General features: G+C 41.7%; 1 protein-coding gene across 2 annotated transcripts in view; it reads right to left on the bottom strand.

Annotated features, from left to right (window-relative positions):
* Positions 1 to 22,012, bottom strand: part of LOC115112072 (activating molecule in BECN1-regulated autophagy protein 1A-like) — a 145,192-nt gene that overhangs the window by 98,694 nt on the left and 24,486 nt on the right. For both annotated transcript variants that reach the window (XM_065011844.1, XM_029638818.2), the window contains exons 10-12: positions 21,903 to 21,983; positions 21,129 to 21,232; positions 4,579 to 4,689 (exon numbers count right to left, since the gene is read on the bottom strand). In XM_065011844.1, coding sequence (XP_064867916.1) covers positions 4,579 to 4,689; positions 21,129 to 21,232; positions 21,903 to 21,983 — 296 coding nt within the window. The remainder of the gene's footprint in view (positions 1 to 4,578; positions 4,690 to 21,128; positions 21,233 to 21,902; positions 21,984 to 22,012) is intronic.

The raw sequence follows: 22,012 nt of genomic DNA, 5'->3' as shown, positions 1-22,012 counted from the left end.
TTTACTCCTGAGGTGCTGACTTGCTGCACCCTCGACAACTACTGTGATTATTATTATTTTTATGAACATTTGAACATCTTGGCCATGTTCTGTTATAATCTCCACCCGGCACAGTCAGAAGAGGACTGGCCACCCCTCATAGCCTGGTTCCTCTCTAGGTTTCTTCCTAGGTTTTGGCTTTTCTAGGGAGTTTTTCCGAGCCACCGTGCTTCTACACCTGCATTGCTTGCTTGTACAGCACTTTGAGATATCAAATTTGATTTGATATAAAAACTCAATAACAGACTTTGCAGGCTCAAAATGCTCAAACAAAAACACCAGATATTGATTAACGAGCATAGAACCCAAAACTGTTTACTTTGTCAATTCAAATCATTGGTAAATGGAGATAAGAGTTGCAAGCCCTCCGACATCGCTATACAAACCCACACAGCGGAGCTAAAAATCACGTTGTTTAGAGTAGGTGAGTCACATCTCACCAACCTGAGGTACATTGCTGGGCAAAAAATAAAATAATGCCTAGGGCAGGGATTTTATTTGGTTTTCTGAGTAAAACATTATATAATATATATTTTTTTTTTTTTTGGACATAAAAACAATAAGAACACCAGCAAATCAGCTCCAAGTGATTTCATTTAGGAAATGTATTCCAAAGTATTTCCACGCGAGGGATCCAGTGCATTCGGAAAGTATTCAGACCCCTTGACTTTTTCCGCATTTTGTTATGTTACAGCCTTATTCCAAAATGGATTACATAGTCCCCCCCAAAGACAATGCAAAAACAGTTTTTTTGCAAATGTAAATATACAGTGGGGCAAAAAAGTATTTAGTCAGCCACCAATTGTGCAAAAGTTCTCCCACTTAAAAAGATGAGGCCTGTAATTTTCATCATAGGTACACTTCAACTATGACAGACAAAATGAGAAAAAAAAAATCCATAAAATCACATTTTTAATGAATTTATTTGCAAAATATGGTGGAAAATAAGTATTTGGTCAATAACAAAAGTTTCTCTATACTTTGTTATATACCCTTTGTTGGCAATGACAGAGGTCAAAAGTTTTATATAAGTCTTCACAAGGTTTTCACACACTGTTGCTGGTATTTTGGCCCATTCCTCCATGCAGATCTCCTCTAGAAAATATCACGATACATGGCCCCATTCATTCTTTCCTTTACACGGATCAGTCGTCCTGGTCCCTTTGCAGAAAAACAGCCCCAAAGCATGATGTTTCCACCCCCATGCTTCACAGTAGGTATGGTGTTCTTTGGATGCAACTCAGCATTTTTTGTCCTCCAAACACAACGAGTTGAGTTTTAACCAAAAAGTTATATTTTGGTTTCATCTGACCCAATCTTCTTCTGGATCATCCAAATGCTCTCTAGCAAACTTCAGACGGGCCTGGACATGTACTGGCTTAAGTAGGAGGACACGTCTGGTACTGCAGGATTTGAGTCCCTGGCGGCGTAGTGTGTTACTGATGGTAGGCTTTGTTACTTTGGTCCCAGCTCTCTGCAGGTCATTCACTAGGTCCCCCCGTGTGGTTCTGAGATTTTTGCTCACTGTTCTTGTGATCATTTTGACTCCACGGGGTGAGATCTTGCGTGGAGCCCCAGATCGAGGGAGATTATCAGTGGTCTTGTATGTCTTCCATTTCCTAATAATTGCTCCCACAGTTGATTTCTTCAAATCAAGCTGCTTAACTATTACAGATTCAGTCTTCCCAGCCTGGTGCAGGTCTACAATTTAGTTTCTGGTGTCCTTTGACAGCTATTTGGTCTTGGCCATAGTGGAGTTTGGAGTGTGACTGTGTGAGGTTGTGGACAGGTGTCTTTTATACTGATAACAAGTTCAAATAGGTGCCATTTAATACAGGTGACGAGCGGAGGACAGAGGAGCCTCTTAAAGAAGAAGTTACAGGTCTGTAAGAGCCAGAAATCTTGCTGGTTTGTAGGTGACCAAATACTTATTTTCCAGCATAATTTGCAAATAAAATTCAGTAAAAAATACATACTACAATGTGATTTTCTGGATTTTTTTCCCTCATTTTGTCTATCATAGTTGAAGTGTACCTATGATGAAAATTACAGGCCTCTCATATTTTTAAGTGGGAGAAATTGCACAATTGGTGGCTGACTAAATACTCCCCCCCCCACTGTATATAAAAAAAGAAATAAGAAAAACGTACCAAAGTAATCATATCCTTTAATTTGTTGAAGCACATTTGGCAGCGATTACAGCCTGAAGTATTTTTGGGTATGCCACTACAAGCTTGGCACACCTGTATTTGGTGAGTTCCTCCCACGCTCTGTCAGCTTGGATGGGGAGCGTTGTCACACAGCTATTTTCAGTTCCCTCCAGAGATGTTCGATCAGGTTCAAGTCCGGGCTCTGGCTGGGCCACTCAAGCACATTCATTCAAAGACTTGCCTTCAGAAGGTATTCACACTCCTTGACTTTTTCCAGTTTGTTGTTTTACAGCCTGAATTTAAAAATGTATTACATTTATATTTTTTGATACTGGCCTTTGTCACAATACCCCATAATATCAAAGTAGAATTATGTTCTTTAACATTCTTACAAAAAAATGTGTTTGTTGAAAAATGAAAAGCTGACATGTCTTGAGTCAATAACTATTCAACCCCTTTGTTATGGCAAGCCGAAATAAACCGCTCAGGGATTTCACCATGAGACCAATGGTGACATTAAAACAGTTCGAGAGTTAATGGCTGTGATAGGAGAAAACTGAGGATGGATCAACAACATTGTAGTTACTCTACAACACTAACCTAATTGACAGAGCGAAGAAAGAAGCCTGTGCAGAATAAAAATATGTCAAAACATGCATCCTGTTTGCCACAAGGCACTAAAGTAATACTGTAAAAAAATGTGGCAAAGCAATTAACATTTAGTATTCATGACAAAAAGTTGTTTGGGGCATATCCAATACAATACATTACAGAGTACCACTCTCCATATTTTCAATCATAGTGGTGGCTGTTATGGGTATGCTTGTCATCATTAAGGCCAAGGGGAGTTTTTCAGGATAAGAAAGAAATGGAGTGGAGCTAAGCAAAGGCAAAATCATTGAAGAAACCCTGATTCATTCTTCTTTCCACCAGACACTGGGAGATAAATTCACCTTTCAGCAGGACAATAACCTAAAACCAAATCTACACTGGAGTTGCTTACCAAGAAGACAGTGAATGTTCCTGAGTGGCCTAGTTACAATTTTGACTTAAATTTGCTTGAAAATGACCAATAAGCAAATTTGACAGAGCTTGAAGAATACAAATGGGCAAATGTTGCACAATTTGAGATTTACCCAGAAAGACCCCCAGCTGTAATAGCTGCCAAAATGTGCTTCAGCAAAGTATTGACTCAGTGGTTTGAATACTTATGTACATTCGATATCTGTATTTAATTTTCAATACATTTGCAAACATTTCTAAAAATATGTTTTCACTTTGTTATTATGGGGTATTATGTGTAGATGGGTGATACAAATATATATTTAATCAATTTTGAATTCAGGCTGTAACAAAATGTGGAATAAGTGAAGGGGTATGAATACTGTCTGAAGGCACTGTATATGTGATCGCTGTAAGCAAGGTTTGAAATTATTATGACTATTTAGTCAAATATAATATCCGTTTGGGCTTCTTGTGGTCAATTTTCAGTCTACAAATTATTTGTAATTAAGTTCTGGCCCTCTGACTCTCAACAACAACAAAAAACATCCCGCGGCAACATTTTGATCCCTGGTCTAGGGAATACCATAGGCTTCTGCTTCCTATATTCTGGAATGAGTTTTACCCCCAAAATAACAATCTTTTGACATTGCTCAAGTTTGGACGACTACCCAACACTCAAAAGTTACTGACCTTCAGGTACGCACAGAAATGTGAAATCCTCTATAAAAGTCATGGCGTAGTTTGAGGATAATGTCCTTCCCCAATGTCTATTGTAGGTGCTGGGTATAATGATGTACTGAACCGCTATGTGTACATTACAGTAACAGTCACTGGACAAATTATTTTATTTAAATAGACACTATTACATATCATATTACAACCTCTATAAGAACAGTTTGTCAAACACAGTATATGTTTCAAGAAAACTACACCCAGTAGTGCTTGGTTGGGCACTGAATGGATTAGAGCAGAATAAACCAGTGGGTTTTGTATTTAGAGGTGGTGCTCTAAGCAGCGGGGCTCTGTTCTCTGTCCTGTGACCTGACGTCAGGAATAACTTGGCCTGAAGCAGAGTAACAACCAGACCACGACACTATGTGAGCCTGATGATAAACAGAGCCACTGAATCTCAAAATACTAAAGTAGAATGCACTCAGCATGGTCCTGCAGGGAGACTACTGTGAAATGAACCGGACCATTAAGACCAGCGGCAGGCAAGATAGAGAGAGAGAAGGCATCCTAGAATTGTGCTAGGCTTGGATCTGAAACAATTCCCACAGAGGAATGAAAGATGGAAAAAGGCAGGGCAGATCTGTATGAGTAGGCCTAAGTTTCTCATTCCATCCCAACAAATTGATAAGTTCAACAATGTTGGTCCACTCACAGTTGCTGATTTCAGGTAGATCAAACTTGGTGAAGTCCCACCACTGGAGGCGGTAGGTGGTGTTGGCGATGTTACTGGCCACAGCTGACTGACCGTCACCGATAACCGCACCTAGGAGAAGAGAACAGAAGGTCATCATGTAGCTTTATCCCGTTGAGCAAAAACAAAAAAACAGCACGAGTCACTTAATTTCTATAAAATGTACTTAGGTTATGGGGGGAAAAAGTGTTTTCTATTATACAGTTTTGTAATTCAGTCAAGCCTCTGTTGAGCGGTCATCCAACATTAGGGATAACAGCAGTGGTCCAGGTCCACGCTTTTTCCTGTCTGCCCAGTCATTCTCAGTAAACGCTGTTTTGTAAATATTTTTTAAGGCCATTATGTTGACGCTTTCCTGGAGTGTTATGTTAATAGTGTAGTAGATTTAAAATGGTTATTCCATCAAACTTCAAATTATTAGAATAGTACACAACGCAGAACAGAACAACCAGGTTGAGGGTCAGTGGCCAAAGCCCGCGAATAGGAATTTTCCAAGTTCAGACAGAAGGGGGGAGTCAGATCGCTATGATCGCCAGGAACTTTTCTTTTGGTGTCTATTTTTAATTGTTGCGCTACTGGTGCTGCCTGTTGATGTTAGGTAGAAAGCTACAGTAGCTGAATGATAACATCTTCGGGTTTTGTTTAATTAAATATATTTTATTTCATCTGGGTGCTTGTGTCACCTACTAACACCCTGGTACTACCCGTAGCTCCCGTTCTCCTCAGTCCGAGAAAACACAGAGAGAGAAAGGTAGGTGTTGCAGATTACTCCTTTGTAGTCCATAACGTGAAATCAATTAAACATCCCAAGGTTAATGCTGTAGATATTGTTATAAGGGAGTGTGAGACTATTGAAACATGTAACTTTGAGAGTTTTATTGTTGTTATTAATATAGTTTACAGAGTGCTAAAAGTGCTGCTGTTGCTAGCTAGCATGCCTTTCTGTGATGTAGACGGTTAAGCTGAACTGCCGACCGGTGCTGGCGTTGCATTATGGGAGATTGGTAGTTTGGTCCTCAACGGTCTGAATGAAATAGAGGCGATTTCACGTTGTAACTTGTTTTTGTACATGAGTTGTTCTATTTTGGTAGTCAACACTGAAAGCACCTAGCTATGTATTGGAGATGTGAAACAGGATATGTGTTTTACCTTTCTTCATGCTCCTGTGTAGAACAACTTGTCAGATGGTGCATTGGAGACTGATGTGTTCCTGTCCTGTCTTTTCACAATACTATTGCAGGTATGGTTCTATTGTCTAAGAATTAAGATGATACATTCTTTGTATTAAGGACTGGTTATTATTTTATAGTATACATTATGGCTTTATGTATGAGTGTGATTGTGTGAGTCCGAGAAAACACAGAGAGAAAGAACAACTTGTCAGATGGTGCATTGGAGACTGATGTGTTCCTGTCCTGTCTTTTCACAATACTATTGCAGATCAACATAAAAGCCTAAAAGACAGCCGTGGTGTCGCTCTTCATTTCTTGGGTCTCCTGTGGTACATAAGAACCTCGCTACAATAGGACGCACATAAACGTGGCTGATGATAATGGAATCCTGATCAGGTGCACTTATGTCCGTGTGGGACTAATGGCAAATCAAAAGGGTGCTGGTGAAAAACTATAGTAGACTAAAACCATTTAATAATCATCAAAAAAGGGTACTGGCGTCTGTACGCTGTTATACCAAAATGGGCAATCTCGTACAAATACTATTCATAAGATTGTCTAAACCTAAGAGGCAAAGAACTGCTCTAAAATGCTGTAAAATATATGATAAATGCATTCATAATACTGCAATATCGCCAATTGCAAGGTCCTAATGAATTATGAGGTATAGGCCTAAATCATATATGCAAACGCATTTACTGGTTCTAATTTGATTTCAGAACAAACTTCCATCAGTCAGTACATAGTAAAATGTCTGAAGTAACTGACCCAGAGGCAGCAACATCAATAGAAACTGCCCTTATGCTACGTTAAAATGCCTCAAATTATTACACAATTGACACATTTTCTGTCTGTGGCAGAATGTGTGCGAGTCACTCCCCAAGTCAAAGTCTAGGCCACTTACAAACTGCAACTGTCTGCAACCGCAATCATTTTTTCACAGTTAATTTGAAATGGAGATAAAGGCCTCAGGCTTGTGAGACAAAAACAAGTTGCTGTATTGACTTGACTGCAAAATAAACTAATGATAAAGACCAGAGACAATGGCTGTTTATACTGAGTGTTTCTTCTACTTTCAAGGTGTTCAAAAAGCAAAGTAGATTAAAAACCGATCGAGTTTGCCATAATTAGCTACGCTTACATGACACAATTTTATCAAAAAATTACTGAAACTGCAGTGTGAGGGATTAAGTGCTTAATGTTTTTATCTGCTGCGCCATGGTAATGGGCTAAACCTCTTTCAAGGCTGCACTTTCCCTTCTTACAGGAATACATCAAGTTTGCTGAGCAACTAACATTTTCACGAATGTGAAAGAAATGACCCTCTTCGTAATGTGGCAAATTTAGCTTGGTTAGCTTAAATGTTACAATTTGTACTTACACACAGTTGCAATTTGCCTATACGGTATGTGGTCAACAATGCAGCCATACAGAACTACAGTATGATGGACTTTACATATGGTACGCTGTCTGCCATCTGCTCTTATTTAAGTCATTAAGAGAGCATAATTTATAACGTCACTGAAGTGTTGGAGAAAATTACATGTAGAGGGGCACTTGTTCCATTCATTTCTGACAGACCCACCATGGCTCATGTCAGATGGGGGAGAAGGGGCCTAGACTCATGCAGGTTTTGTACATAGTCAGGTGCATACAGTGGGGCAAAAAAGTATTTAGTCAGCCACCAATTGTGCAAGTTCTCCCACTTAAAAAGATGAGAGAGGACTGTAATTTTCATCATAGGTGCACTTCAACTATGACAGACAAAATGAGAAAAAACATCCAGACAATCACATTGTAGGATTTTTTATGAATGTATTTGCAATTAAAAAGGGCCCCTACTGCACATTACATTTGATTATGTTTCATCTGGGAAGTTATCTGCCCTTATGCTCTATTCAACCCATTTCGTTTTATATTCCAAAAAATTCTAATTAGCCACCGTCTTACTGTATTTCCATGCATCATTGTCTACAATGCCCAAAAACCTCATGGCAGAATTATCTACAACGGATGATTGCTAGATTGAGGAAAATAAATATATCACAAACTACCTATTCTCAGAGGAAGAGGGGAGCTATAACTAAAGATACCATCTGTAGTGCACTGGCTGCACTTGACTGATTGAAAGAAAGTAGATCTTAAAGAGTGGATTTCACATGTACTAGGCCTATACACCAGAAATATAATGCATGATCAAACAACCCTTACATGTTTTATGACAAATGTTAGTTACATTTGAAAGCAGATGGCACTCAATAAGCTAAACATTTCTAATAATTTCAGGGTTTAGAAACTCTGATAAATCATCTTTGGAAAATCACACTTAGAATCATACGTGGAAAACATTACAAACTACAGTATCTAGACGAGCACCGTAGTTAGCTAGTTAATGACTAACAGCAGTTGAAGCCCAGACTGTTAAGACAAGGGACGGCGGATTATGTATTTTTGTAAATATCAGCTGGTACACGACAACTAAGGAGGTCTCGAGCTATTGCTCACCTGAGGTAGAGTACATCATGAAAAGCTATAGACCACACTATTTACCTAGAGAGTTTTCATCTGTATTTTTCATAGCTGTTTACATACCGCCACAGACTGAGGCTGGCACTAAAACCACACATATTCCGCCAAAAGCAAACAGGCAAACGCTCATCCAGAGGTGGCGCCCCTAGTGGCCGGTGACTTTAATGCAGGGAAACTTCAGTCAGTTTGACCTAATTTCTATCAGCATGTTAAATGTGCAACCAGAAGGAAAACATTATAGACCACCTTTACTCCACACACAGAGACACGTTCAAAGCTCTCCCTTCCCCTCAATTTGGCAAATCTGACCATAACTCTATCCTCCTGATTCCTGCTTACAAGCAAAAATTAAAGCAGGAAGCACCAGTGACTAGATCAATAAAAAAGTAGTCAGATGAAGCAGATGCTAAGCAACAGGACTGTTTTGCTAGCACATACAGGAATATGTTCCGGGATTCCTCCGATGGCATTGAGGAGAACACCACATTAGTCATTGGCTTCATCAATAAGTGCATCGATGACATCGTCCCTCACAGCGATCGTATGTACATACCCCAACCAGAAGCCATGGATTACAGGCAACATCTGCACTAAGCTAAAAGGGTAGAGCTGCCGCTTTCAAGGAGCGGGACACTAACCCGGAAGCTTATGAGAAATCCCGCTATGCCCTACAACGAACCATCAAACAGGCAAAGCATCAGTACAGGACTAAGATAGGATCGAACTACCCCGGCTCCGACGCTCGTCGGCTGTGGCAGGGCTTGCAAACCATTACAGACTACAAAAGGGAAGCACAGCCAAGTGACACAAGTCTACCAGGCAGGCTAAACTAACTCTATACTTGCTTCGAGGCAAATAACACTGAAACACGCATGAGAGCACCAGCTGGTTCCGGAAGACTGTGTGATCACGCTCTCCGCAGCCAATGTGAGTAAGACCTTTACACAGGTCAACATTCACAAGGCTGCAGGGTCAGACGGATTACCAGGACGTGTACTGCGAGCATGCGCTGACCAACTGGCAAGTGTCTTCACTGACATTTTCAACCTCTCCCTGTCTGAGTCTGTAATACCAACATATTTCAAGCAGACCACCACAGTGCCTGTGCCCAAGAACCTAAATGACTATCGACCCGTAGCACTCACGTCTGTAGCCATGAAGTGCTTTGAAAGGCTGGTCATGGCTCACAACACCATTATCCCAGAAACCCTAGACCCACTCCAATTTGCATACCGCACCAACAGATCCACAGATAGTGCCCTCAAAGCTAATCAATAAGCTAAAGGACCCTGGGACTAAACATCTCCCTCTGCAACTGGATCCTGGATTTCCTGACGGCCGCCCCCAGGTGGTACGGGTAGGTAACAACACATCTGCCAAGCTGATCCTCAACACAGGGGCCCATCAGGGGTACATGCTCAGTCCACTCCTGTACTCCCTGTTCACTCATGACTGCAAGGCCAGGCACGCCTCCAACACCATCATTAAGTTTGCAGATGACAACAGTGGTAGGCCTGATCACCGGCAATGACGAGACAGCCTATAGGGAGGTCTTCAGAGACCTGACCTTGTGGTGCCAGGACAACAACTTCTTCCTCAACGTGATCAAGACAAAGGATTGATGATTGTGGACTACAGGAAAGGGTGGAACAAGCACACCCCCATTCTCGTCGACAGGGTAGCAGCCAAGCAGGTTGAAAGCTCCTTGGTGTCAACATCACCAACAAACTAACATGGTCCAAGAACACAAAGACAGTTGTGAAGAGGGCACAACAAAACCTATTCCCCCTCAGGACACTGAAAAGATTTGGCATGGGTCCTCAGATCCTCAAAGCTTCTCCAGCTGCACCATCGAGAGCATCCTGACTGGTTGCATCACTGCCTGGTATAGCAACTGCTCGGCCTCCGAACGCAAGGCATTACACAAGAGGCTTGTGGTCGGAGGCCCAGTACATCACTTGGGCCAAGCTTCCTGCCATCCAGAACCTCAATACCAGACGGTGTCAGAGGAAGTCCCTAAAAATTGTCAAAGACTCCAGCCACCCTAGTCATAGACTGTTCTCTCTGCTACCACACGGCAAGCAGTACCGGAGCGTCAAGTCTAGGTCCAAGAGGCTTCTAAACAGCTTCTACCCCCAAGCCATAAGACTCCTGAACAGCTAATCAAATGGCTACCCAGACTATTGCATTGCCCCCCCTTCCCCCTTTTGACCGCTGCTACTCTGCTGTTATCATCTATGCATAGTCACTTTAATAACTCTACCTACATGTACTTATTACCTAAAAAAAACAGTGCCCCTACACATTGACTCTGTACCGGTACCCCCCTGTATATAGTCTCGCTATTGTTATTTTACTGCTGCTCTTTTATTACTTGTTAGTTTTTATTTCTTAGTATTTTGCGTATATATTTTTTAAAACTGAATTGTTGTTTAGGGTCTCGTAAGTAAGCATTTCAATGTACACCTGTTGTATTCGGCGCATGTGACTAATACAATTTGATTTGATACTAAAAAAGCCTCGACCATTTTCACACCATCATCAGATAAAAAGTTAATGATTACTAGGGAATGAAACTGGAGGGGGAGATGGATTGGAGAGTTGAACTGGATCGAAAGGAAGTGTCTGGGGCAGTGTGGGAAGAAGAGTAGCAAGCAGTACGCATGGAGGTGGTATGGGGACAATGGGCAAAAAAAGGGAGTGGGAAAACAAGGGATGGAGAGAGCATAAGTGGCATTATTTGATGCATATTAATCATAGACTGCATTTTATTCCCCCTGGTCTCGCAGTCCATATATAAAACCAGATCCATTTTCACAGTTCACCCTTTTATAGGTAGAGGGGTCAGAACTAAGTGGAGTCACTGGTTCTATCTCCATGGCCATGCAGACTACACCACTGTCACATGGAACCATGGATGAGAGAGAGGACCCTAATTCTCTCACATGGGACCTCGGTTCATAATAGTACCACATGGTGGGTTTGGAGATTGATGACAACTCACAGACTTACTGCACTCATACATGAAAAGAAAGTGGAATGATATACAGTTGAAGTCGGAAGTTTACATACACCTAAGCAAAATACATTTACACTTAGTTTCACAATTACTGACATTTAATCCTAGTAAAAATTCCCTGTGTTAGGTCAGTTAGGATCACCACTTTATTTTAAGAACGTGAAATGTCAGAATAATAGTAGAGAAAATTATTTATTTCAGCTTTTATTTCTTTCATCACATTCCCAGTGGGTCAGATGTTTACATGTACTCAATTAGTATTTGGTAGTATTGCCTTTAAAGTGTTTAACTTGGGTCAAACGTTTCAGGTAGCCTTCCACAATAAGTTGGGTGAATGTTGGCCCATTCCTCCTGACATAGCTGGTGTAACAGTCAGGTTTGTAGGCCTCCTTGCTTGCACACTCTTTTTTCAGTTCTTCCCACACATTTTCTATATGATTGAGGTCAGGACTTTGTGATGGCCACTCCCAATACCCTGACTTTGTTGTCCTTAAGCCATTTTGCCACAATTTTGGAAGTATGCTTGGGTCAATGTCCATTTGGAAGACCCATTTGTGACCAAGCTTTAACTTCCTCGCTGATGTCTTGAGATGTTGCTTCAATATATCCACATAATTTTCCTTCGTCATGATGCCATCTATTTTGTGAAGTGCACCAGTCCCCGCTGCAGGAAAGCACCCCCACAATATGATGCTGCCTCCCCCGTGCTTCACTGTTGGGATGGTATTCTTCGGCTGCCAAGCCTCCCCCTTTTTCCTACAAACATAACGATGGTCATTATGGCCAAACAGTTCTATTTTTGTTTCATCAGACAGGAGGACATTTCTCCAAAAAGTACGATCTTTGTCCCCATGTGCAGTTGCAAAACGTTGTCTGGCTTTTTTAATGGCGGATTGGAGCAGGGCTTCTTCCTTGCTGGGCGGCCATTCAGGTTATGTCGATATAGGACTCGTTTTACTGTGGATATAGATACTTTTGTACCTGTTTCCTCCAGCATCTTCACAAGGTCCTTTGCTGTTGTTCTGGGATTGATATGCACTTTTCGCACCAAAGTATATTCATCGCTAGGAGACAGAACGCGTCTCCATCCTGAACGGTATGACGGCTGCATGGTTCCATGCCGTTTATACTTGTGTACTACTGTTTGTACAGGTGAAGGTGGTACCTTCAGGTATTTGGAAATTGCTCCCAAGGATGAACCAGACTTGGGGAGGTCTACAAGTTTTAACTGAGATCTTGGCTGATTTCCCCATGAGTAGATGCCCTCACCGACTTGCCAAAACTATAGTTTGTTAACAAGAAATTTGTGGAATAGTTGAAAAAGTCGTTTTAATGACTCCGACCTAAATGTATGTAAACTTCAGAATTCAACTGTAGCTACAGTCTATTAGACCAGAGGGAGAAGACTCTGTTAGTCACACTATAATACACAGAAGATCAGCCATATGAGGATCAAGCACCTGGGTTATATTGAGTCATGCGTACGCAACCACTGGCCTTATGAGTCTCTGTAAATTCAGAGAAAAACTAGTACATGAACGCATTTTCAAAAACACACATTTTATTACGTCCTATTAGGAGAGTAAGATCAGACTAGCCAGAATAAGGACTGTCATTTTCCAAAATCACTTAGAAATGTCTCTGCTGGGGTTGTTTGCACTTTAAAAAGGAGAGGGAGGCACAAGTCTCTTGTTGCTTTTTCCCCACAGCTATTTTTATACCAGTTGGGGTCTGAATGGCTACTACTGTTGGTATTTGGTTCATAGGGAGGTCTGAAATAATGGCCCCTTCCTGGCCCCTCATATCCCCACATGGGGTCAACCCCCATAAACCAGATAAACTTTACTGCACATCTTGTTCTGTACATGAAAATGACATTTCTCCAGCAAGCTTGCTTGCTAGATGCTTATGGCTTTCTTTGTCAGGATACAGCTAGTGGTGTTTGTTTTTGGCTGAGCTACAATTGTTCAGTAAGTGCTTCAAGCTATGCAGTGTGAGTGCATTTGTTCAAGGCAGAGAAAAAAGGGACCATAAACAAAAATAAACTCAATCACAGTGGGTCCACTAACACATGAAAAACATAATGTAGTGCTGTAGCAGTATGGAAGCACATCAAGTGCAGCTAGAGTTTGAGGTGTGACAACTGCCCAACAGAGTAATCACTATCTTATCAAAGTAGCAATAAATCACAAAATATTTGGTTGCTGTGGTTACATCCACAGTGCATTGGGGCATGACTGATGAAATGTAGAGACGAGGCAAAGAAGATTTGTTGAATATAAAATCATTCAAATAATGCTTAAAGGCTGAAAACAGGATTAAAACACTCCAAATAAAACCAGGGAATATTTATGACAGCCCTAATACAAGAGCAATGCTAATCTCATTTGCCACACTATGAAATAATGTAAGGAATGGAACAACATGGGGCATTATAGGAATGGAATCAGACCGACAATCAGTCTCTGTTCTGACAGTTTAAACGGTTGAAATTTTGCCAGTAGAAAAGTCAATCACTTCGAACTTCAACCACATACCTTTAGTCGGCCATTCCTGACGGAATCCGAAAGCAAGCAAATGTTACAATAGTCAAAACGAGCCTAATGTGGTTAAGATCTGTGTGCGCGTGTGCATGATTGAGTCAGTGTGAACATGTGTCTGAAAGAGTAGCTCCACCACAAACTATTAGGTCTATACCCATTATTCATGCTCAAAGTCCATATAGGCTGTAACTGGCCTTTAGCACAGCCTGCAAAGAGATGTGCTTTCGGGCTCATCCAAGTACACATTTTGAAGGTACCATAAACAGCAGAACGATGAATGAATTATGCAGAGGCCATAAAAACTTTTCAGCTGAAGAGCTGTAGCTTTTAGAGTCCAGTGTCCAACTACTGCTTGAGCGTTCTTAAATTTTGTGAGACTCCGCCAAGTAAAGGTTTGACTGAGCCAGCATTACCTGTGTTTTGCAAATCAACAAACCATTCGTCTACTAAAAAAAAGGATTATCTGCCACTCACCACACTGCCAGTGTGCTTTACTCAAAAGTGGAAGTGAGCCTAAAGCAAAAGCAGAGTGACTACCAATGCCTTCCTGAAACCCATGTTTAATATCGAAGAGCAGAGAGGAGATGGTCTCTGTAGAGTGAATTTTTCAAAAGGGATCGTGTATGGCTACTTTATCTCTGAACAATAACTTAATATAATACTGTAGACACACTCTATTCTAACCACTGGGCCTCTGACGACACTTAGCACTGACTTACTTCATAAAAAAAATACTTCATGGAGTAAGTAGGTACTTTTTAAAAATCATTTGGTGAGGAGAAAGCTGCTGCCAGCTGTCCGACACAGCTCTCAGGAAAAGTATTACAAAATCCAAATGCATATCCTTTGGGAATTTCCAGGCAAGATTTTCAAGAGCCCATAACAGCATGAGGGCGCACTGGTGTGTTCCTGCAATAGACCCTGACTCAGCTCATCCTGAATTATCCCCATAAAATGTCACTCCTTCATAAGACCTAGGAGGGTTGAGAAACATCTTCAAGTAATGGCCACCATCACAGGCTCCACAGCTCAACACTACTCCTAGACAACATGCACAATACACCATAGCCTCTAAAGCAGGGGTATTCAACCCGGGGGTTCACAGACCCATAGGTACGGCAGGGGGTTCAATAAAAAAAGAATACACAAACAACAACTAAAAAGCATGTATTTCAATGTTATGAATATTGCTAGCAACAACAAAATAAACATTTTGAATTACATACCTCCAGTAGAAAAGGGAATATAATTCTAAATGATGTAAACTTTATTTCTCAACTCCTAATATTGAGAAAAGTACACTCATTGGAGCCAAATACACAAACTGGAGTATCTGACATTTTGTTTTGAAAAAGCACCCGCGAGTTCCAGTCGCAGCAAGTGCCACTGGTAAGCTTTCTTGACTGCTGCTATTTGTGAAAATGTGTTTGGAGTTACGTTTCTATCTAATAGGCTGAGTTCACACTCCCTACTCCATTTATAATATGGGGAGGTCAGAATAAAAAAACTATGTATCAAAACTATTAATTAAAAAATATTGATTACTGGCCTTCGGATGGCGGAGTGGTCTAAGGCATCGCATCACAGTGCTAGAGGAGTTACACAGAACCGGGTTCATTCCCGGGCTGTGATACAACCGGCCGTGGCACAGCTTAGGACGGCGCACAATTGGCCCAGCGTCATCCGGGTTAAGGGACGGTTTGGCCGGTGGGGTCTTTACTTGGCTCATCGCACCCTAGCGACTCCTTGTGGCAGGCCGGGTGCCTGCAGGCTGAGTTGAGTTGAACTTGGTTGCGAGTTGAACGGTGTTTCCACCGGCACACATTGGTGCGGCTGGCTTCCGGGTTAAGCTGGCGGGTGTTAAGAAGCGCGGTTAGGCGGGTCATGTTTCGAAGGACGCATGACTTCACCTTTACCTCTCCCGAGTTGGGGAGTTTCAGAGATAAGATCGAAATTGAGGAGAAAAAAAAAGGGGGGCAAAATACAATCAACAAAAATGTATAATAATGTTGATTACTTCTCCTTGCTATTCACCTGATAAGAAAAGATGAGAACATTTGTTTTGAGTTAACATATGATGGGGGTCCCTTGGTCGTCAGGTTTACCTAGGCATGTGTCCCTGGGCAAGAAAAGGTTGAAGACCCCCTTCTCTAAAGTCTTGCTTTATTGCATCCTGATGAAACATTGAGAATAAATGATAGACTAATAATATCCTAGGTATTTTAGGGTTATTTTAGGAGGGTACAACATCTTGTGCAGGCACTGTGCACATAGAATTCAGCTGGGTACACTTCCTGGGATATGACACACTGCACAACAGAAAATCTGTTGCCCGTCTGGCAGTGGAGAAATTAGTCCAAAAGCAGGACATTTCCTAAATCCCCAATGTATTGAGCTTAATGCTGACAGCTGGAAATGTCCACTTTTCTATGGTGAGTGCACATAAGCATTCAGTGGTGACAACCGGGTAGCAGACAGCAGGCTGTCAGTATCCAGTCAGCATTTAGGCTAGTAACAGCCCGATCTGCAGTCTGGTCACAGAAAAGAACATTCAGATATTCTAACATTGTTATCATCCTGTTACATAACCCTCCCTGACCGTAGTCGGAACATCATTATCAGACAACCTCTGCACAACTTCAGCAAAACCGAAGAGCATTGACAAGAGAACAATACAAATTGCAATGGGAAACAAGACAACAGAGAGGAACCCGAATGCATTACACACTTTCTATATCCGCTGAAAGTTGACCCAAACAGGAAACGTAAAAGAGAGGAGGTAAATAGCAGGAGTGGGGTTGCAATCAGCCATACTGGAGATCTCTGCTCAACACCATGACAATCCACTCCACCCTTATAAGAGGGGGTTCAACAGTTACACCTATTAAAATGACAGGCATGATGTTGGCAGGCTCTCCCAAACTAAAACCACTACACTGCTCTGTTTGAGTGTCCATCAACCACAGCGTCAAACGCCTCCAAGAGAGCTCCCATAATGGAAATAAAAAAAGGTAGTTGCCCTTCCATCTATAAAGAGAGACTACTGCATTACGGAGTCAGGACCCGCTAAGATATTCTAACGCAGCCACTCAAGCACTCAGTAACCCCAGCCGGGACGCTTTGATTCAAACCGCATCTTTGTTATTGTGAAGAGCAAATACATGTGAAAAATGCAAATGACAAAAACTACATTTTATACGAACATTTAAACAGTATGGTTTACTCTTCGCTAATGCATTTCAACAGGAAAAACTTCTAATCGGAGGCTCAGTTTTCCAAATGGGCTTTGGGGGATAGCCTACGCACCCATATTTTTGGAGGGCTAACAAAGTGCAGGGAATGCATATTCAACAGCTTTCCCAATACAATGTACATGGGGATGACGGTTAGACTTATCTTGGTTTGACAGAGCATGAGCCAACTGGGTGACAGTGTACTTCGAAAAGGGATGGGCAACTTAGGATGGTGGTGGTGGGGAGGCACAAATAAATATCAACTCCTGATGAGGGGCCACAATTGCACAGCTAAAGCAAATAACTTGAGCAGAGAAACAATTGAAGCAGTGATCGGGAAGAGGTGTTGGAAATGAGGAGGCGGTACACTGTACACACATCAGTTTGGAACTTGCTCGTGTACATAAGCTACATCTCAAAATATGCCCTCTGTTACTTTTGCCAGGAAGCTATCAAAGAAAAACACGAAGTGCTCTTTAACATGTATAATGCGGTTCTCAACCCTCCCACCTGTTATCAGCATGGGAGCTGCTACTGCAAATTCCAAGGTACATGAGAATAAATTATGACTTATTCAAAGGGTTAACATTCAAAAGGAGGGAATTGTTTTCTGCTACACATCAGCAAGAAGTAGCTCAGTACAGAAGAGAAGCTCAAGAGATTTACTTTGGAGGAGAGGTGGATTTAGGACGGAGGGACTGAAGAGAAAAAGAGTGTAGGGATAAGCTGGAAAGACAACAGCGGAGGGTTGGAGGAGAGGGAAGAGGGGTGAAGCAGACACAGGGTGGGGGGTGAAGAGAAGGCAAACCGAGTGAGAAAGAGACTGATCACAGACCGAAGGGGAATGAGGTTATAGGGGGCTGAAGCAGGGCAAAGTGACAAGAGAGTGACAAGCCCCTCTATTCACAGTATGTCAGAGAGCTGGAGCGTCACATAATAAAATACACCTGGCATATCCTCTCTCCACTTGGCTGCACATGTGATTTCCCTGAAGTTCATATTTTTATGTTTGGCGGCAGTCCCAAGACAAAGCCCAAGTGGGGGAAGAGGAACATCGGGCCCCTTGCTGTTCAACTTCTGGGAAAGAGCCAACATGACCGACGGAATGTCTTAGAGCTAGCTGCCTTAATGAATTAAGACTTCCTGTCTCACTGATACAACATGCCTCCAGATACTCTCACTGCCAAATCTGAACACGCACTTCGAGACTGATACTATAATATTGAATTATAACATATGGATTAAAGTATGGATTAAAGCACAAACCATTATATATTGCATCATACACATGCCAATGGTTTGACCTCTGAGTAATGTGCACTACATTTAACCAATGATGAGAATACAAGCTCTGGGCTAAATCCACTGCCCTATTGCTGACGACACTGTGCCTTTAATTTCATAAAATATAAGAGCAGCCAATAAATAGCCATCACTAGCCAGCTACCACCTGGTTACACAACCCTGCACCTTAGAAGCTGCTGCAATAGCTGCTGCTATATATATATTTTTGAATTACTTGTTAACATACTGCTTTACTCATATGTATATGCTGTATTCTATTCTACTGTATTTTAGTCAATGCGACTCCGACATTGCTCGTCCTGATATTTATACATTTCTTAATTCCATTCTTTTATGTTTAGATGTGTGTGTATAGTTGTGAATCTTTAGATACTACTGCACTGTTGGACCTAGGAACACAAGCATTTCGCTTCACCCACAATAACATCTGCTAAATATTAGTATGTGACCAATAAAATGTGATTTAGATTATGGTCACAGGCCATAGGCCGTTGCAAACTCAGCCACAAAACATTTAACAAGATCTCACATTATCAAAGTTTCACAGGACTATAAGCTGTGGCCTGCGAGTAATAAACGGAAGAAAATAATACATTTATCGAAAAGGGAAGAACTTTCACATAGAGAAAGACGTCCAAGAAAAAAAAGAAGCATGAAATAGCAGTGTACAGATGTGAGGTATTGTGTGTTATGCATTAAAAGCTGTAAGGCTGAGGGCCTTTATGTAAGGGTGTCATCAGTTCCAGCAATATCGATGTTGCATGCATATCTGTGATGCCCGACCAACATGTCAATGCACAGAGGGGTGAAAAGCTGACACATCTGCCACCAGCCCAGTCAAAGGAGAAAAACGCCAAAGGGGGACAAGAGAGGTAGGGCAGAACTAAAAGCAACTTCTCTATAGTATGCGTCGCAATACAATACTTGCCACTTGGTTTCTGGCATCGAAAATATGGCGCTAATAAGATTTTCGAAAGGAAGTTGGACATAGACAGGAGATGGTAGAGACTAACGATGTATGATTTACTGGTACGATGAAAATAGTGGGGAAATGAGCCAAAATATTCTGAAAAACCATTGTCTGTGTTTCTATCAGATCATTTCCATTTTGTGTGCTGACTGAACCTGTAGCCCTCTCTGTCCACTCCATTACAGTCCTTCTCCACGGTCCTTCTCCACTGGGATTGGTAATTGCAGTGGGTTCACACTCAGGGTTACAGACTGAGCAGATAATATCACCCTGTCTGTTCCCTTCTCTCCTAACCTTTGGGGTGACAATGACATGTCATCGCAGGTCACTTCTCCATTTAGAGATTCTCTTTCTGCTCAGACACTGATTGGCCACCAAGATGGGAAGGGACATAGTTGAGAGGCTAAACTGGGTCTAGACTGTCTCTTAAACTCTGAATGACATGTCCACTGTACCTCGTGTCTTTATGCAGTTTAAATTCAAATGCACTTTTTGGATCACAAAAATTTAAAACAGTGAACCCCTAAAAGACAAAACCCTGTCATTGAAAAAAAGATAACTGCCAGTTATATAAATGTGAACCAGCATTATTTATTTTTGGAATGATTAAAGATTTGCATTTCTCTCTCTTACATAAAAGGCACATATACAAGTGTATGGTTACTACTGTCCTCTGCTGGTGAAAATTATAAATATTAATATATAAAAATACCAGTTCTCAATTTTCACTACATTTACACATCATCCAAAAACAAGAGACTAGGCCATCTATGAACGGAGCTATGCTGAATGGCTGTGAAAAGTCATTTAAAGTCAAACACCCCATACAACATTACAAACCATCATCAACACAGGTGTCACAGTAATCAGCGTAGGAAGCAAATGGAGGGCTGGGCGGAGAACATCTCTCCTGACTCAATAGGCATGAAACCTTGGTGTTATTTCTCCGTTTATTAATTCGACGACACACACACACACACAAACGGAGACACTTTTCATGCAAGTTGAAAGGAAACACTAATTGTAAAACATTTGATATTCGTAGGTTTCAGCAGTGGGCAAGACACGCACAATGACAGTGATACAGTACAATGAGAAACAACACGGAAGCCAGAGCAGCACTCTAATTTCTCCGGTGACTATCGGTCCTTGTCGGACAATGGAAGCAAAGGGTGAGTGGGACTATTTGGCTTGGTTTGACATGAGCTGTGAATGTGCTCTACCTTTGGATATGAGGAAGTCAGAAACCATTAAGAATGCAAAAGCACGCTTGAGACGAGACTTCAGAGAACCTCACATTTTTTGCACATGAATCATGTCAGGGGAAAAAAATAGTTTGGTAAGTTTGCTCTTTGGGGCTGGTGTGGGCGTTCCAGCATGTTTGCAAGAGTGTGGGCGGCAGGGGAAAGAGGTTCTGAAGCACTCTCTTTGACGAATTCATTACCTGCAACGTCCACATCAATACCACTGGAGCATGTGGATTGTGCTCCAAAAGCGTGGGTGGAGAGCACAGGGCAGTCATTACGCAGAGGCCCTCTTCGCAAACACTTACCTGTGCTGCTGCACTAATACTCATGAGTGGCTGAACTGCTCATCCATCTGAAAATGGTACATTGTGTGGGCAACCAGGTCCTAAAGCACCCACGTGATCTGAAATATTATAGGAATTGGCAGCTCTGCTTGCAGCCTAGATACCAAAACAGAAAACGAGACAAAAACACGAGGGATAACTCTGCCTACCTGCTAGGACCCTGTTGACGGAGGAATGGGTGGCCAGGCCAGGCTGGCCCCTCTCGTGGTGGAAGATTCCAGCATATGGCAGGTACTCAGGCAGTAGGAACCTCCTTGAACAAACAGAGAAGCATCAAGTCGCATAGAATCACACAACTGAGAGTTTACTCACCCCATAACGAAGACGACATGAGAAAATTGAAGACCATCCATGTCACGTAATAAGGGACTAAAACATGGGACTAAAAAGCATAGGCAAGTCTTTAGAATACATTGTTGCACAAATTGATGATTGTGCTGTATGATTATGCTAATGCTCACCACTGGCTTTGGGTAGACAAATTCTAAATAAAAACGTATGAAAAAAGTTTGAGAATATGTCAAACATTTCCTATATCCAAATCTCGGGACACAGAGTCCCATTATGTCATTGGCAGCTCATATTATTGGCCAAAAAAACAAACAAAAAAAAAAGCCATTGGAATATGAAGAGCCAATAAGTGTCATGTATTCAGAGTACCAGGAGGACAACTGGATAGGTTGACTATTTCTTGTTTTCCCGTATCTTTCTTTTTTTAGTTAAGTATTTACAGTATTTATTATATGCTGTGTGAAGCTGTTTTTTTATTGTAGGGATGGCTGATTTTGTTTGTTTTCTCTGCATTGTGTGTTATTCCATCAGGGAAACCAGTGGAATCGCTTTAATGCGTTATCCCTTGGGTTGTACTCCGTGCATCTTTTTCCTAATAGAATCAATCAATTAATCATATCAGGGCCACCTACCGGGGAACAAATCTGCCAAGCGAGGGGGCAGACATACGAGCGTTGCGTGGAGCTCTGTGTCTGGCACGATCCCCGTTATCCCTGTGAAGAGAGAGAGAGAGAGGGAGATA

The sequence above is a fragment of the Oncorhynchus nerka genome, linkage group LG27, assembly GCF_034236695.1.
Source record: "Oncorhynchus nerka isolate Pitt River linkage group LG27, Oner_Uvic_2.0, whole genome shotgun sequence".
In the NCBI taxonomy this organism is placed as follows: Eukaryota; Metazoa; Chordata; class Actinopteri; order Salmoniformes; family Salmonidae; genus Oncorhynchus; species Oncorhynchus nerka.
Note: the sequence above shows the minus strand (reverse complement) of the source record. Positions and strands in the feature narration are given on the sequence as shown.